Consider the following 17,706-nt stretch of genomic DNA (forward strand, 5'->3'; position numbering starts at 1 on the left):
GTGTTAACTATATGACTTCATTTGCCGTTTTCAAGACGAAATGGAGAACTTCATGAAAAATAAATAATTTAGGGAAGTTATCCTAATCAAATGTTAGACTAAAGGTGATACTTATTATCACTGTCAATGCTGATGTCGCTGCCGAAATAGCGAAGTGCACTGCATACTCATGCAATGAAATAATGGCATATGAAACATGAGGGATTTTCGTTCATAGCAAAAAAAAAAAAAAAAAAAAAAAAATCAAGCACGAGCAATGTTTTTGGGGGGGCTGCATAGCACAGGCGAGAATAATGCCACTATTTCAACACCAGAATTACAAGTACCAAAACAAACATCCAGAGAGAGAGAGAGAGAGAGAGAGAGAGAGAGAGAGAGAGAGAGAGAGAGAGAGAGAGATCCAATTTCTAGTGTATTAAGCCAATCTATGCAACGCAATGAAGAACAAACTCATTCCTACGAAATTCGTTGATGAGAGAAGAAAGTTTTGGACAATAATACTGAATTTATTTATTTCCAAAACAATTTTTACTGAGTGGGACCGAGATGTCTCATGCCCTTGTCAACAACATGAAGAGTGGAAAAGGAATAAATGTAAGGTTCACCAAAGAACAAGTTTTCGAAAGATCAAAGAATAAGTGAAGGAATCGAGAGAAAATGAAGCAGGAATAAATGTAAGTACAGCCAAGACCAGAGAATAAGTAAAGTTATCAGATAAAACAGAACGAGCTAATCATTCCAGAGAGGTGACTGAACTTATAAAATATTCTCCTCGACGTCACCTTCCTCTTTTCTTATTTTCTTTTTTTTTTTTTTTTGTAACATTAAACCTGTGAACGGAATCATCTTACAAAGAGAGAAGTTAAATATTAAAATGCTGTCTCTCTCTCTCTCTCTCTCTCTCTCTCTCTCTCTCTCTCTCTCTCTCTCTCTCTCTCTCTCTCTCTCATTAAAATTTAGAAATGCTTCTCTCTCCAGTTAAAATTTCATGACTTAAATGTGACTCGTAGACGTATGTATGCATTTAGTATATATTTACGTACATATATATTTACATGTATAAATGTAAATATGTATGTATGTATGCATTTAATATATAACATTATATATATATATTACATGTATATACTATATATATATATATATATATATATATATATATATATATATATATATATATATATATATATATAATTACCAACGTTATCTAACACAAACAATGGTACATTTGAGATCGCGGAGAAGACTGGCAAATCTTATCAATTTTAAGTCACTCAAACATTGTCCGGGTTGGAGAAAGGTACGACACTTTCTTCAAGCTACAGCACTGGTCGATTCCTTAATTTTTTCATCAGTTTTAAATCAAATCTACATCCCTTTCGTTCCTTTTACTGTACCTCCTTTCATATTCTCTTTCTTCCATCTTAACTTGCATTCTTTCCTAACAATTGATTCTCAGTGCAACTGCTTTGTGGTTTTCCTCCTGTTACACCTTTCAAACCTTTTACTGTCGATTTCCGTTTCAGCGCTGAATGACCTCATAGGTCCCAGTGCTTGGCCTTTGGCCTAAATTCTATATTCAGTTCAATTCAATTTCAAAGGCAGGTTGTGACAGAACTCCTATCAAGTACATCTAATGAAGTTTTTTTTTTTTTTACAGCAGAATAATTAATTTTCGTCACAAAAAAATACCATTCAAATGAAAAAAAATTCCAAAAGATTACCGCACTGAAAGCAAATAAACAACACAGAGCAATAACAGCAATTATCCCCATTTGCATAAAAACCATCCAATCGTGTCTTGAACTTTTCAAGAAGAAGAAGAAGAAGAAGAAGAGAAAGCATTTCCGTGACGCGGAGAGGACTGGCGAGCGATTGCTATTGTAAAAGGAAGCCTTTCATTCCTTCAAAATATTTTAAGAAGAAGAAGAAGAGGAAGAAGAAGAAGAAGAAAAAGGAGGAATACTTTGAGAAGAGGAAGAAGAAAACGAAATATTTTGAGAAAAGAAAATGAAGGAATATTTTGAGAAGAAGAAGAAGAAGAAAAGAAGAAGAAGAAGAAGAAGAAGGCATAATTATGGAACGAGTGAAAGCAAGCAAGCACAGCAAGAACAACATTCATGAAATCAATGGGAAAATACCTAGGAAAAGAGCTAGACATCTCTTGACAATTGAAATTTATGCGAAATTGGTTAAGTGGTTCAATATTACACAAAAAAGTAAAAAAAAAAATTCATGAAATGCAATTTACACGATGAAATGCATAAATATTAAGTGGCAAAAATGGGCATTTTTAATGTTACGACAAATTAGCATACGACAATATGTTAACTAAAGAATACTTTTCCAATTCAAGCTTTTCATGTTTATTTATGCCTAACTAGCAAGAATAAATTATAGAGAAAAGCCAAATGAATAAAAAAAATTAATGATACCAAGAACGGAGAACCACTAGAAAAAACACTAAATAATTAGTATAAGCTAATAAAAAAAACTGTTGGAGAGTTATATAAAATTCTAAAAAAAAAAAAAAACACGCAACACGATACCTGCTCAGTATGCAACATAAATATTAATGCAAGGAAAAACACACTTTCACTTTAAGAAAGCTGACGTGCAAATGTAGTTATTGGAACTTAACGTGACAAAAGTAAAGGAATGAAAGTGACTTTCATATTCAAGTGTTGTCTCATCACAGGAATTGCTTATTTAAATATTGAAGTCACCGCTGGGAAGAGGCTTCCAAGGGTAAGGTGACTGCAGATCACGTTACGGTGCATGAATTTAAAATCTGGAGATGTATTTAGAGAAAACTGATCTCACGAGTAGTATACTGAAAAAGGTAACATTAGAACGAGTGTGAAGATGAAACGGAATATTTATCTCCTATTGCTTTATTCATATTAATTAGAAATGTGATGCACGAACACAAAAGTTGATTACGGAATATTAATAAAGTTGGAATATTAATAAAGTTGGAGAACTAAGGTAAAAATGTCAGATATGTAAATGCTCATTTAAACAGTATATCAGTTAACTCTACAGCGTTAAATTCAAGCCCAGAACCATTACGACAGCTACCTATAGGATTGTTTTTCTTTTAGTCAATGAATCACAGACAGTTTTAAATCACAGTAAAAGGAAAGGAGCATAGTTCAGTCTTCACAGTCATACTGTGATATATATATATATATATATATATATATATATATATATATATATATATATATATATATATATATATATATATATTATATATATATATATATATATATATATATATATATATATATATATATATATATATATATATATACACACACATACACACACACAAGGAAAGACCGAATTTCAAATATTTTCTAAAGCATAACTTTGAAAATAAAACTTTGACGATACAATGTAGTAAACCCAAAGGCCAACTGACTTTTCGCTACAATTCACTCGATGGTCTAATCACCATCACTTTACACCAGCCTCGGAAAAGATGTGTACAAGAAACAGACGACACCCTAACGGCGTGTAGTAGAAGAATTTAGTTCCAGTGTATCCAAGATTTTACCGAGAGTTACACCAAAACACACGAAGCGTATATGAAAACGTGATCAGAATTACAAGAACCAAGACAAATATCTATTACTTCTTCGCGTGTGTACTCTTTTGAACTTTGGACAGGCATACTGTTTAAACCTGAAGGTCCATCCACAGCAATAACTAACAAGTAAAAAATGCGCCGTGGTTTCTTCGGCGCAATCGAGTTTTCTGCACAGCCGCTACAGCGTATACTCAAGGCCACCGAAAATAGACCTATCTTCGGTGGTCTCGGTTTAATGCTGTGTGAGCCGGGGCCCATGAAACTTTAACCACGGCCCGGTGGAGGCCTATCCTATATAGTTGCCAGACACACGAGTATATATGGCTAACTGTAACCTTAAATAAAATAAAAACTACTGAGGCTAGAGGGCTGCAATTTGGTATATTTGATGATTGGAGGGTGGACGATCAACATACCAATTTGCAGCCCTCTAGCCTCGATAATTTTTAAGATCTGTGGGCGGACAGAAAAAGTGTGGACAGAATAAAGTGTGGACAGCATAAGTGCGGACGGACAGACATAGCCGGCACAATAGTTTTCTTTTGCAGAAAGCTAAAACAGGAATACTTACAATAAAAATTATTGTATTAAAGACCAGTTCCCTCACCGATGACGGAAGCTGAATACATCCGAATGTACACAGGCAAATCAAATTTGACTTCAATGTTGTCTGAACGACATTTTTAAGACTTGCAAGTCACGGCCACCAAGTCCTACTCCATCTGCACTGTGACTTTTATATCCGTGAGCATCCTACTCTCTCTCTCTCTCTCCTAACACAAAAGAAGCTGGCATTCAACTGTAATAATATACGTCACACGCATCGCATTAATGTCAAATCAGGGAAGATGGCGTATAAGTGGATTAGCTTGCAGGCCCCTTCCCCCCAAATTCGTCACCAATCTCTCTCTCTCTCTCTCTCTCTCTCTCTCTCTCTCTCTCTCTCTCTCTCTCTCTCTCTCTCTCTCTCAACAAACACACACACAAAAGGTAAACAGGGCATTTATTAATCTTCCTTTGAAAAGTTCTGGCGAAGATGCAATGCATTACTACCCAAAAGTAATTATCTTTGCATTTTAATAATTTACTTGCAATTTTAGCTATTCATTTATTAACCTGTTAGTTTATTTTTGCTTTTTTAATAAATGGTCTCTTCTTCTGTATTTCTCATTACTTTCCGTTACTTCTTTCAGATGAACACCATAATATTCTTTGGAAGCTTGAATTTGAAGTCAATGGCCCCTGTGGTGGGCCTGTTCCATATGAATAGGGTTCGTCTTCCGAATAATAATAATAATAATAATAATAATAATAATAATAATAATAATAATAATAATAATAATAATAATAATAATAATAATAATAATTCTGTAGGAGAAAACTAGCTACACTCACTCGTAAGTGAAACAACAGTGCTTCACAATCCCTTCCATACCTGTGCCTTTCTGAATGACGAACGACCCCTTTCCTTCCGCAGGTGGGAGACCACATAGAGAAAATCGACGGCAAGAACCTCGTGGGTCACCGCCACTACGAAGTTGCCAAAATGCTCAAAGAGATCCCCAGGGGAACGACCTTCGTCATGAGAGTGGTCGAGCCCTTAAAAGCAGGATTTGGTAAGTGTCCACGATGGGGAGAGTCAATCCTCTGTGACTGATGCTCTTCTGTAAAGAAAAAATGGAAGGGTGTTTGTTTAAGTAAATGAATGTTTAATTGAAAGGTGTACATAAAGACACATACAACAACGGTAAGCATAATATAGAAATAATTTCTTGTTATTATACATTAAAATGCTTTCAGCAGAAGAAGATTTGTTATAAATATACGTCAAATTGATTGATTTATTCTCAAAATTTACACTCAGATGCTACTGTAATTATCAAAGCTTTAGACTTTAGATATTTATCCTTCATTTAAAGAAAAGGGGGCAATGCCTGGCATACTTCACAATGCAGTATAAAAAACCAACTTTTAATGCTTGATATCTGTAGTCAGTTTTGGGAACAAATGAAGACAAAACTTAAAATAAAACTCGAAAAATTATGATCACTACTTGTTTGAGCACACATACAGCAAACAATATAAAGTAAATCCACTGAAAATTCCTGCATTTACAAAGTAAGTCCTTGTAATTAGATTTTGCCCTTTAAATATATAATGGCAGATGCATACACCGGGCCATTTTTTAATATCTATTGTTATCAATATTCACACTGGAGTTGCTTTAATAAATGTAAATTACATTTCCACTTTGCCATCAAGGAAATTTTGCTTCTGACACCACTGCAGCAAAAAGTTATTGTTAATCTCATGTTTATCACATACGCGTATCCAAATTTCAGTCTTACCTCTAAATGAAATCCATGTTTTAGTATTTCAGAATATATTACTACAGTTTATGAAATTTGATCCAAATGATCCCCCCATAAAACAATGCAGCTTCAAGTTTTCCTTAAATGCAGTATAATAAAATGGAAATTGTCTCCACAGCCAACATTGGTCCCAGATCAGATCCTCGATCGGGTAGCAAGAAGGGAGTTGGCAGTGGCAAAAAGACTCTGCGCTTCAAGGCAAATGGGCAAGCAGAAGTCGAAGATGGGGTACGTATCCTTAGGAAATTCAGAAAACAAGGTGAAAAGTGTTATAAGGTTTGTCCAATGGTGCTAAGATTTACATACATACACACATACATATAATATATATATATATATATATATATATATATATATATATATATATATATATATATATATATATATATATATATATATATATATATATATAATGTATAATATATACCCTAATCATTTTGTTCGGTCTCTTTTCACTGAAACTAGATCTAAGTTCCAATTGATGTTTAATTTTGACACAACATTTCTTCCAGAGCTGTAATTATACACAGTGAAATTTAAATTGTCCATAAAACAAGATTAACTAACTGTTTCTTTTCCCTTCCAGCCTGATGACCTTGCAACATTTGCCACAGAAAAAATAAACTCGTTATTAGAAAACTTCATGGGCATCAACGATAACGACTTAGGTATGTACCCTAAAATCCATATACACAAGGGGAGTCTAAATATGCAAATTCACTTGCAGGTCTTGTTTTTCATGAAATATCCATTGTTTCCACTCATAAATTTACAGGATACCTTAACAGGTTTCTATGAAACTAGCTTAGCATGAAGAGTATAGCTTATTAACGCTCCAAGACAAACAAACACTTGGTGTACAGGTACTTTTGGAAACGGCTTCAATTTCTCTCCATTTAAAATGGAAACCTTAATCCCAACAAGTTTTTCAATTTTCCTTTCAGTCCATTTCCTTTCACTGTAGCATTCTCAAGTGCAGGTGCTTTTACAAACACAAATAACAGCTATTGAGTTAGTTTGACACACCTTGTATGAAATGAGTCCACTACAGTGTGCAAGTATGCTGAAATCAGAATACTTCCACGAGTAACTTACTGACATTTGTGCTGATCACTTAAATGATTCACTATCAAAAGATGATATATCTCCATGCAGTATAACAACACCATCAAAATAGAAGGAAGACCTCGATATACGTCTCAAAGGTCTGAGATTATATTTGTAGCACCATGACAACTCCAACAAGATTAATTCGCTGACCTACTCTACCTCCTGATCCTAGGGGAGTATTTGATTTGACCCAGACTTCTGTTAGCCTCATATCATTTGGTTTCACAGAACCTCTGTGCACTAAACCTTCATGTCTGGAGGCCATTCAGCAATGCCTATGACAGTGAGAATTTTGCAGGCAGGTGAAATGAGGATTTCAAGACTCAATAAACAATCTACATTGGACTTTATGAAGAAAAGTTAATAATTCTCAGTCCATTGTAGAGAGAGTGGTTTGTTTGTGCTAAGGTGTAGGAAAAAGAGGACCATCTGGGATGTCTGCCACGACATTTAGGTAAACCTTAAGTGCTTGAACCAGGCATAAAATTTTATATGAAATACTGAGTTCCTTTACCAGAAAAGGGGATTTTCCCTTTAAAAAGGTCCTCATTCTTGGCCAGGAATGATAGGCCAGGAGACAACTGCAAATGATAACTCGGTGTATAAGAAGTGAAATGCTGTCCTTGTCTAAAAGAGCCCAGAACACTTATCAGCATATGAACTGAGAGTATGACAGGTGTCCAAGAACCTTATTCAGGGACCAGGCAATGGGAAACCTTGCAGAGCTGACCTTTGCAGTGTAAACGACTGGAGAATGGCCTTAACAATTTTTATATTAGAATCAATCCCAAAACCATAAGGCAAAGGTTCCGCCAATGCTGCCTTGTATGCCATGCTTGTTGAAATAGCAAGTTGCTTGACCTCGAAAGATAGTCAAATGTAAAACTGTTTTAACAGATTTCAACTGGGCTGTCAATGTGGAGGTAATCTAACCAGCAAGGCAAGCTTTCTGCAGGTTGGAAAGAGGGATGCCCCTAACAAGAGATCTCAGCCTTCCCTCAGCTTCAACTTCATTTAGTACAACAACCAGTTTGGCTCATCAATTTGCTTTGTGCTGTTTGGTGGCCATTTATTGACTTTTATCAACTTTGGATTGACCAATGCTCTATCCTGTGGCTTTTCATGGCCAGACCTAAATCTCTTTGTTCCTGGATACAAAGTAGTGCACTTTCCTACTCTGTTGATTTCTATAGGTTTCTAATTCTCCACTGCATTCGTTTACTTTAGCTGAAAAATTTGAAATGTTATCCATTACTGTACTGATAATTATATGTATTCAGCTTTAATCCTTTTTTGTTGTATGCATTCTATTTTTTTGCTTATAAGCATTTAGCCAAATCAAAGCATTTTGTTTCTTCAAAGTGATATACAGTACAGTATTTAACTATGTGGTGCATGTATATATGAGTATGTATACAGGTGGCTGTGACCATGAATCAAAAGAGGGTGAAAGGGCTTAGCACTTTTATTTCAACCAATACCATACAGTGCACTAACAGCTAATGAGGTAAAATGCAAAGATACCAAGCATCCTATCAAATTTAAGGCCAAAGGAACAAAAAATTTTTCAGTATTCCTTAAATTACGATTTATCCTCTATATTTTATGCTTATAATTATCATGTGTAGCTATAAAGTGATGAAACTGCCTAATGCAGAAATAAAGCATATACACTGCACTGTGCTTGCATGCTGTCTGTAAAACATGTACTACAGACACAGTGCAACAAAGTACTGTAACAATGTTTGGAACTGGCAGTATTTACTGTTTCTTACGTAGAATACAACTACGAAAAGGTGACACATTCAATTAAATATCAATAATTATACTTATCGAAACAAAATTCTACTTTGTCATAGTTCACCCTAAACTCTAATTTCTTTTTATCTTCCTCAGCTGCTCTCATCTGGGATTTGGGTCAGAAGGCGCAAAACACCATGGAATTTGCAGAAGCTGTTGACGAATCAGACCTCGAGGCCTTTGGATTCACTGACGATTTCATATTCGAGCTCTGGGGAGCAATTACTGATGCTAAAGCTGGAAGACTGAAAAAGTAAATGTGTATACACATGCCAATAGATATAATACAGGATCTGGAGAGAATGAGTGAAACATAAAACTGTACATTCCTGGAGGGACCCATTTGGTCTTGTCTTTTTTTTTTTATGAAAAACTTCAATGATTTCTAATTGTAGTCTCAGCTGACTCGTTCAGCTACTGAGCATAGATATAGAATACAGTTAGGGGTAAAACTCTTACAGTGATTATGAAATAAGTATTCATTCCTGTACTTATAAGAATATATTTTGGTCATACCTGTCACAGTCATCAACTTTTGAATATACAATAATGCATTTTGGTTTGCTGTTCAATACAAGATACTGTAACAGTGATGACATTAAATATCCTGGCTCGAAGAATAAAAAACTGCACTGGATAAAGTAACCGTTTCATAAAATATGAATGCTCAGAAAACCAATATGATAGCTATTTCTTCTTCTTAAGTTATTGATGCCTTAAGGGGCTTTCTAAGGTGAATCAACTTTTGTTACTTTGAAAAGGAAAAGTTGCTATATTTTCTTTCTTTAACATCATTGCAAGGGATATGTAAACTTAATGCTCTAGTGTATATCCTTTTCATCAAGTTTCAAGTTTATCATTTTGTCACACATAATACATACAGCTTTCAGCTATTAATCTTCATTTACACAGAAATCCTTAAAACGCAAACAGTAATCTCTGTTACTCATTATGGCATTTTTGTAAAATGTATTAACACAAAAATGGGAGAGTTTTCATCAAACCAAAGAAAATCATTTTTATACACTGGAATACTGAAAACTTCCAAACTTATCCCAAAATCACTCAATAAAATCATAACCACATTATTTCAATGTGTGTAAACAAAATATATATTGTTTCATTAATACACTCATATGTGTACTAACAGTGAACCAATGAACAGTACCAAAGTTAATTCCTTTGTAATCTAAATAACATTTCATAATTTGATTACTGATCAAAGTCATTTCCCCTGCAAAAATTATTACAAAAGTATTGTGCTTCTGGTACCTCCCTTGAAACTACAAAACTTGATGAGAACTACTTTGGCAGCTCTCAAAAATTCCTTTTCTATAGTACACTTTGGATAACTGTATTGTTTACAAATACAGTCAAACAATTTCAAAATATGTATACAGTATGTACGTATGAAGTAAGAAAATCTATAACATATATAAACTTGTGATTCTGAACAGTTATGTTGACAGGTGCAAACTATTCTGTGTATGTAATTGTAAATTTTATGCAAGACAGTAACCCTTATTTTTTCGTAAGTCAGTAGAGTAGGGATAGAAGATATAAAGTGCTCTGCTTTTTGTATATCCAATTTTTATAATAAAATAATTTGAATCTTTGCTGCTACAAAACAGTACATGTATTAGGATTATGAAACAAAAGTGTTTAGTTTTGTTTGGGTGGTACGTAACTGTAAGCAGTTTTGCTGTTACACTATCTTTAGTCAAATTTTATTGTAAAAGTTCTCGTCTATGTGGTAAACTTTAACAGAATAAAATACATAAAAATGATGAATGGCATAAGTTGGGCATCACTCTTAAGGGGGAAAAGTGTATACAGAGTAATTTTTGAGTGCAATATATTTTGTTGTATATGGTACTAATAGATTTTATTCAATTATAAGTTGTCATGCAGTATCACAGCTACTATGGAACCTGCTGGGAAAACATTCTTGAATGTGTTTAGACCAAACTAATTAATGCCTGGCTTATATATCAGAAGGAAACTTGCATGTACCCTGCCATTTCAAAGCAGTACTATACTACCTTTCTCACAACAAAATGATCTCATTGTTCAATGTGGAATTATGTTTCAAACACCATATAAAACTGAGTACCAATGCAAGGGTGATAATTTTTCATAATTGGTAGAGAATACATTCTGAATGTTTGTAATTATAAAATGTTATGGATATATGATGTCAGATGCTCTACTCCATATACAGTATATATTTATAACTCACTGAGCATTTACTTGTACAGTTAATATAATGAGCTTTGTGTAATACTTTGTTTTTCTATGAAGTACTCCTTTGTCAACATGAAAAGCTGTAGGCCATACATAATTTATTTGCTGTAACTATGTACAGTACCGAAAAATCTAACTTATTTCAGAAATTTTTAAGTGTATTAAAATAGCTAATTCTTTCACATACAAACCCATTACAATAACTAATCCACAGCATTGCAATCTCCAGACAAGTCCAAAAAGAACTATAATTCTGGCTTCCACCTCCCTGAGTATGCATATGGGTCCATGGGAATATTTTGTGTAAAGAAATCAGTTTCACTAAAGAAAAAACAATAATTTGCTTAAAACAAACCAATGCACCAGTAATATATAACAACCTGAGTGGCTATTTAAGTGGGAACAGTTTCAGGAACTTTCAGCATCTACCTTTCCATTGGTTAGAGAAAATATCTAACCGTACAGGTGCTGGGCCAGACACACTTGATCAAAAGAAGTGGAACCAGACTGACAAGAAGTCATGACTCAAGACAGGCTTTGTTGTCAGGTCATAGGTTGTAGGTGGGTTCAGTCTTCACTTTTAAAATGATATAGGGAAGGCATCCTTGTCCTTTGGGTCAGAGGATGAGGATTATAAGCAGGTGAAAGAGTTTGCCCTCAATACCTTCCTTTTTAGGCTAAGACACAACTTGGCCTGGTGCTGCAAAGGATCAAAACTATATACAGTACATCTAAGGGTTTATGTGTTAATTCCTTTGAGTAAATTTAGTAAAAGTTAAAGAAGACATCTGCATAACCACCTCCACTGTATTTATGCCAATATTCATCTTGAAAGTCACATAGGCTGAACTGGCCCAGGCCTAATGACCCTTGACTTTAAGTATGGATACCTCAGACTCACAGACAGAAGAATGTGCATGTAAAATAACTTGCCTTAGGCAAAACAAAAAATAAATCTATTTTGTTAAAAGATTTGGTAATCTCCACGTAACACCTTAATGCTCTGACAAGGCATACTGCAATACATAAAAATAAATGTGATCTCTGTTAAAAAAATTCAGATTTTTATTTAAGGTTCAAACATCATTTTACTACATATCTAATCTAACCTATAATGCTCTGACAGGGGGCATTAAAACCATGTTGAAACTGCAAGGTCTTCAAACTGTTACTGACTGAAAAAAATCTGGTCAGGACTATAAGGTGTATAATAAAATTTCCGTAGTTGACCCTGAGAATGTGCTGGGGGATGGAACAAAAAATTCTGCGGTTTTCTGTGTTTTGGTCAGTTTTGCAAAACACCTTTGCAGTAGTTCCAGATTGTTTTTGTCCTTCACAATCAAAATCACTCCTTTGGAGTCCCAAAACACTGGCAAACCTACTAACTTCACTGGTGCAGCTGAACCTCTTGGTAACCATTGCAATTTTACTTTCTGGGTCATATTGATGGATCCAAGTTTCATCTCCAGTAATTTGATTCAATCTAAAAACTCTTTTTGAGCAGAGGCTTTTGGATCCAACATGCTGAAAGTAAAAATTTTCATTTAAAATTGAAAATGCTGTTTTTCATCTGATAGTAATCCGAGACTTCATCCACTAGATTCTGACTTCTTTCATTTTTTGCAGTCGATGGTCTTCCCTAAGTTGTCTTTGAGGTCCTCCCAACATCCTTAAATCACTTTATCCAATCATAAACAACTGTAAGACCCATAAACTTGTTGCAAATAATAATTTTTCCTGGTTTCCAATCAAGCTGGGTGGTTTTCTCATCTCAAAATTTTTATTTTCCATGGGTTCAAGAAGTTACTTTTCTAAAGCAGATGTTAACCCTCCCAAGAGGATGACTGAGGTAACAAGTCTATATGATCAAATCAAGAAATTGTTTACAGATCAAATACATCATTCAACAATTTTTCTGCCTTACAAACATTTTCTACAATACTACAGCTGGTCTGTATTCTTTTATTGCAGACACAGACAATTAATTCCTTGTTTTTAATAATGTAAGCAGTGCCTCCCTCTTAGATAAAGAACAGATCAATCCTTCTGAAACATCTCAGTTATTCTTTTATTGGACACAGAACAGATGGCTCAGTGAAGAGGATTAATTGTCCTTGAATCATGCCATTTAAAGGATGTGTGCCACCTGGCTTCGTATAATCTAGATGATGAGTCTTTCCTAGGTGTAGCAATGACCTCTGGAACTTCTGGAAATCCTTCCTCAAGGAGGTGACACTTGATTGCCTCCAGGTGTGTAACTGGAGGAACTGCAATTTCAAAAGTGACAAAAGTGAGTTTGTCATAGTAGCTACTCTCATAAGGAAGGGGTTCTTGCATGATTTACAAGCAGGTTTACTACAACAGGAAATCATAATGGTTGTGGCCATAAAGATATAATACTGTCTCAGGATTATTGCAATATCTGAGGTGTTTTCAGTTTGTCTAGTGATGGCTTGTTGAGGGAAAACTGAGGAAGCAGACTTCCACATTGTCCCAAGGAACCATACATATCAATTGCCGCAGACAATTGATCTGGGAACACAAAACAGTGATTTGGGAATTGACTGTTGAGGCTGGTGGCAAAAAAATCAACAAGAAGTGTGGCTAATAACTTCCATAATATCCTGCACACTTCATGATGAAAGGACCACTCCATTCAAAGGACCTGGTTCCTTCAACTCAAGGAATTTGCCATTACATTGTGCTTCCTGACAGGGCCCTTTGCCAGAGTTAGTATTTGTGCAGCAAAAAACTTAACCCTAGGAAAGTTCTCTCCCATCTATGTGTGGGATATCCAGTTGATAGGCAGCACTTACCATCTCAAGAGACCAAAAAACACTAATGTTTTACAGATACTGGCACAGGCTGATGAAGCATCAAAGCTCTACAGCTAAAGAGTCTCATCAACCTAATGCCTTATCAATCATCCCAGACTGCAAATGAGACTAGGACTCAAGTGATGACCAGTGAAGCTGTTGCCAAACCAAAAATGAGGGTCATCCTAACCTGATCTGCCATGATAACAGAATTTCTTCCAGGATCAGTGAAATACAACCTGAAGGTATCTATCTTTCAGAATGGTCAATGCTTAGAAGTCATCCCTGCAAATGAAGTGCCATACTATGGTTATAGTCTCCAACCAATGCCATATTATGGTTACAGTCTCCAACCAATGCCATATTATGGTTATAGTCTCCAACCAATGCCATATTATGGTTACAGTCTCCAACCAAAAGTACATTGGTTCAAAGAAATAGTCGAGAGGACCGAGGCTGATGATGGGTCTCCAAGCCTCCTGATGATCTTGGGAGCTACAAAAAATCTTCTGTAGAACTCCTCCAAGTCCCTGTGACTTTTTCTATAGGCTCTTTGACCATCATCAACTTCAGTTCATTGCCCAGTACAAAGAACTTCCCTGATCACTCATCATAAGAGTGAAAATGAATAGGCACTGCAGACAACGGGAGTTGATAACCCTCCTCAAAGGTCAGTGCTACTAATGGCTTCATGCCTACCTCCTGCCAATGTGACCAGCATCTCTAAAGACAAACCTCCATTGGATGTACATGTGGCTGAAGATAGTGCTAAATCTTGCTTCTCCCTGCGGCTGCTAAATAACGACCCAGAGGTTGAATTTCAGTCTCTGCCTACAGTAAAGGGTGAGCATTGAATACTTGAGTTGTTTGATCTTGATGGAATAGACGGATAAGATCTCTCAGATGGAATCTCAGGGGACTCATATGAATACCTTCCAAAAGAGTAAGATGGTGAAAGCATTCTCTCCTACTAGGAACACTGGGAGAATATGATGAGCAACCAGGAGTAGAATTGCCCAGAAACCTAACAGTAGCTGTAGTTTAGGTTTCATCCAACCCACCTGTGGCCTCTCTTGCCTAAAATAACTGGGAAGAGGTGGCAATCATTATGTGGGCTATTCTTAAGAGCTTTAATGACTGAAGAGGCCAACAAGTAACAAAACCTCCCAAGAACTGTACAGTATCACTCTGCTTATGTTGTAAGTTGACAAGAGAAAAAGGCTAAAACCCTCACCCTTAGGATGCTATTAGCCTCCTAGCCTTAGCCAGATTGTCTGGCTACAAAAAAGCTCTGAAATTTGGCTGGCTGTTCACAGAATTCTCTCCTACCATTTGGTTATTACTACAAGTATTTTTACAGGAATTTCTCACTAACATTGTGAGCTTCACAACCCAGTCAAGGAAGGTGGCAGCAGAAAAAGGACAGAACCTGAAGAAAAGGGTACTGCAATTCTCCTACCTATCACCAAACACATACCTGCTTACTGTTTTAATGACTGCTTCCAGGTCTTGAGAAAAACTTCCAAGTTCACATTCTCACAGAAAAAAATGGTAATCGAAAGATTACATGTATGGCAGTATAATACACTAAATACCCGCTGAAAATAGTCATTAATGAATATAGCAACATATCATGCATAAGTTACAATGTCTCCACAACATCACTACCTTTGCAGGCATGCTTAGGCAATGGATGTCATAGAGAAAAAATTGTTGCAACCAATGAGACAGAAGAAAAACATAATAAAATTATATCAATGATTACAGGTAAGTACCTTATAATCATAATACCAATAACTGGACTGTAATAGCCATAAATGGAAGTACCAAATTCATTGGCTAAATGAGGATATTGGCCTAGGCATCAGCTACATTACTTTTTCTTGAAAGGAACCAGACCATACCACACCTTACAGACTACTGGAGGGATAGTAAACCCATTTCTACTAATGAGCATAATCTTCAAAATACCAAACTAGGGGACGGTGTACATTAAGTTCATGAAATAAAAAGGGGATGGTGACAAAGGTGTGTGTGAAAAGTATCAACCACTGGCCAGGAAGACCTCAACAACCTAGGATTTAGTTATGTTAGGATGCATTTCTGTAAATATCTTTCCCACAAAATTTTGGCCAGTCCTGGATGTTTCGGCCGTAAGTCATTTAGGCTGTAACATCCGAAACGACGTAAGATATTATGTTTATGGTATTTACCGTTATGTTTATGGTATTTAACGTCATTATTTCATGTTTTATGTACATCCCCAGGGGGCTAGTACTAAACACAGTGCCAATTTTGCACATAAACATGCTTACGGCAGAAACAACCCAAACCCACTTTGTCTGTGGCTAAGGAGGACCCACAAGGGTGAATCACCTCAAAGTGAAAAACCCATGTATCGTGTATCATCATCACATTCGCATGTTATTCCCCATCCTTGTTGTATGAAATGATTTATACTTTTCCACGGGGAGAGGGGGGTTAGCATATTTCACCATTTATGAGGGCACAGCTCCCTCATTTGCTGTTTGATCCTACCAAAATGTTCCAGTTTCCCTATATGGTCACACCATAATTGTTAGCTTTAGGGGGTAGAAAAGCACAAAAAATGAATTGCTTGCACTCACAATAATGATTAAAAACCATAAAACATGTTAAACAGCTGAGAAAATAAATGGCTACCGTAATGGGTTTAACAAGATGTCAATCTATTGCATTAATATCAAATAATACTTTAGTATTTTCATTTCTCACCAAGCTCGACTCCACTATCACCACTGGTTGAATAATTTGTATTTTGGCATTTTTTCCTTACGGTGTATTAAGGTCAAGCCCTTATTAAGTACTGTGTTTACTAGATAATGTAGGATGCCTTTTAGGCTTTTTAAAAGCTCACTTTAATGTAAATACTGTTTCGCTTATCCCTTCTACCTCTTGAGATATTGTGTAGACACAAACACCATTTCTACAATTTCTTTCACTTATGGAGTTCATGGCCTTATTTCTTACACAATAAGTTCATCATTTTTAAAAATCTACGTACAATTTCATTAGTCTAAATTACTCCAAGTTTTGGCCATGCAATAAATTGTACTCAGTTTACGGTTGCATTTTGCATAATAGTGTTAATGACAAGTGTAAAAGTAACTCTTATACCAAAAATAACAGATAATACAATTCTGGAGTGATTGTGGCACAAATAATTGGCTCTACAATACCTGACCTCATAACTGCCATCCGTTTTTAGACAGTGACTGAGTGAATGGGACTAACACAAGAGAGGTAATCAAGAGCAATACTTTTTATGGGGAATTTACAGAAGTATACCAACGGCCAAAAATTACAAGATTACCTAGTATTCTCAGGCTACATCTACAGTTTAACCACAGGCTTCTATCTCACAAAATTAATTTAAGGTACATGCCAGGTACGGCTGTATAAGTAAGGATGAAACGCTGTACTGCATTTCATTGCATGTTCCATAGTTGTCAGGATCAGGTCAAGTGGGGGGAACCAGGGGAACAGACTGGGTTACCTGACAGTTGGGCACTGGTACCCTAACTTAGGTTATATTTGGTTACGATATATACCTGTATAGTCTATTCACAGTGATCCACGGTAGGATCAGGCAGCTAAAGTAGGGTTAGAGCCCTGTATTTTAGTCCAAGTTATGATTTCCCGTGCTCTAAGCCAGGTTAGATTGCGGTCACCCTGAAAGATACAGGACCCAGGGACCATAGGCTAGTTTGGGTAAGGTAATTGCCCTTGC

The 17,706-nt window shown here is 35.8% G+C and overlaps 1 protein-coding gene and 1 long non-coding RNA gene across 2 annotated transcripts in view; one reads left to right on the top strand and one right to left on the bottom strand.

Annotated features, from left to right (window-relative positions):
- The window catches only part of kermit (PDZ domain-containing protein GIPC-like protein kermit), a 105,751-nt gene extending 94,593 nt beyond the window's left edge, over positions 1-11,158 (top strand). Inside the window, exons 4-7 of the mRNA XM_067122653.1 lie at positions 5,073-5,211; positions 6,086-6,195; positions 6,554-6,635; positions 8,974-11,158. Coding sequence (XP_066978754.1) covers positions 5,073-5,211; positions 6,086-6,195; positions 6,554-6,635; positions 8,974-9,134 — 492 coding nt within the window. The 3' untranslated portion in view covers positions 9,135-11,158. The remainder of the gene's footprint in view (positions 1-5,072; positions 5,212-6,085; positions 6,196-6,553; positions 6,636-8,973) is intronic.
- The window catches only part of LOC136849309 (uncharacterized), a 153,695-nt gene that overhangs the window by 135,601 nt on the left and 388 nt on the right, over positions 1-17,706 (bottom strand). The window contains exon 2 of the long non-coding RNA XR_010856287.1: positions 5,031-5,259. This is a non-coding gene — a long non-coding RNA (uncharacterized lncRNA). The remainder of the gene's footprint in view (positions 1-5,030; positions 5,260-17,706) is intronic.

The sequence above is a fragment of the Macrobrachium rosenbergii genome, chromosome 20 (assembly GCF_040412425.1).
Source record: "Macrobrachium rosenbergii isolate ZJJX-2024 chromosome 20, ASM4041242v1, whole genome shotgun sequence".
NCBI classification, from domain to species: Eukaryota; Metazoa; Arthropoda; class Malacostraca; order Decapoda; family Palaemonidae; genus Macrobrachium; species Macrobrachium rosenbergii.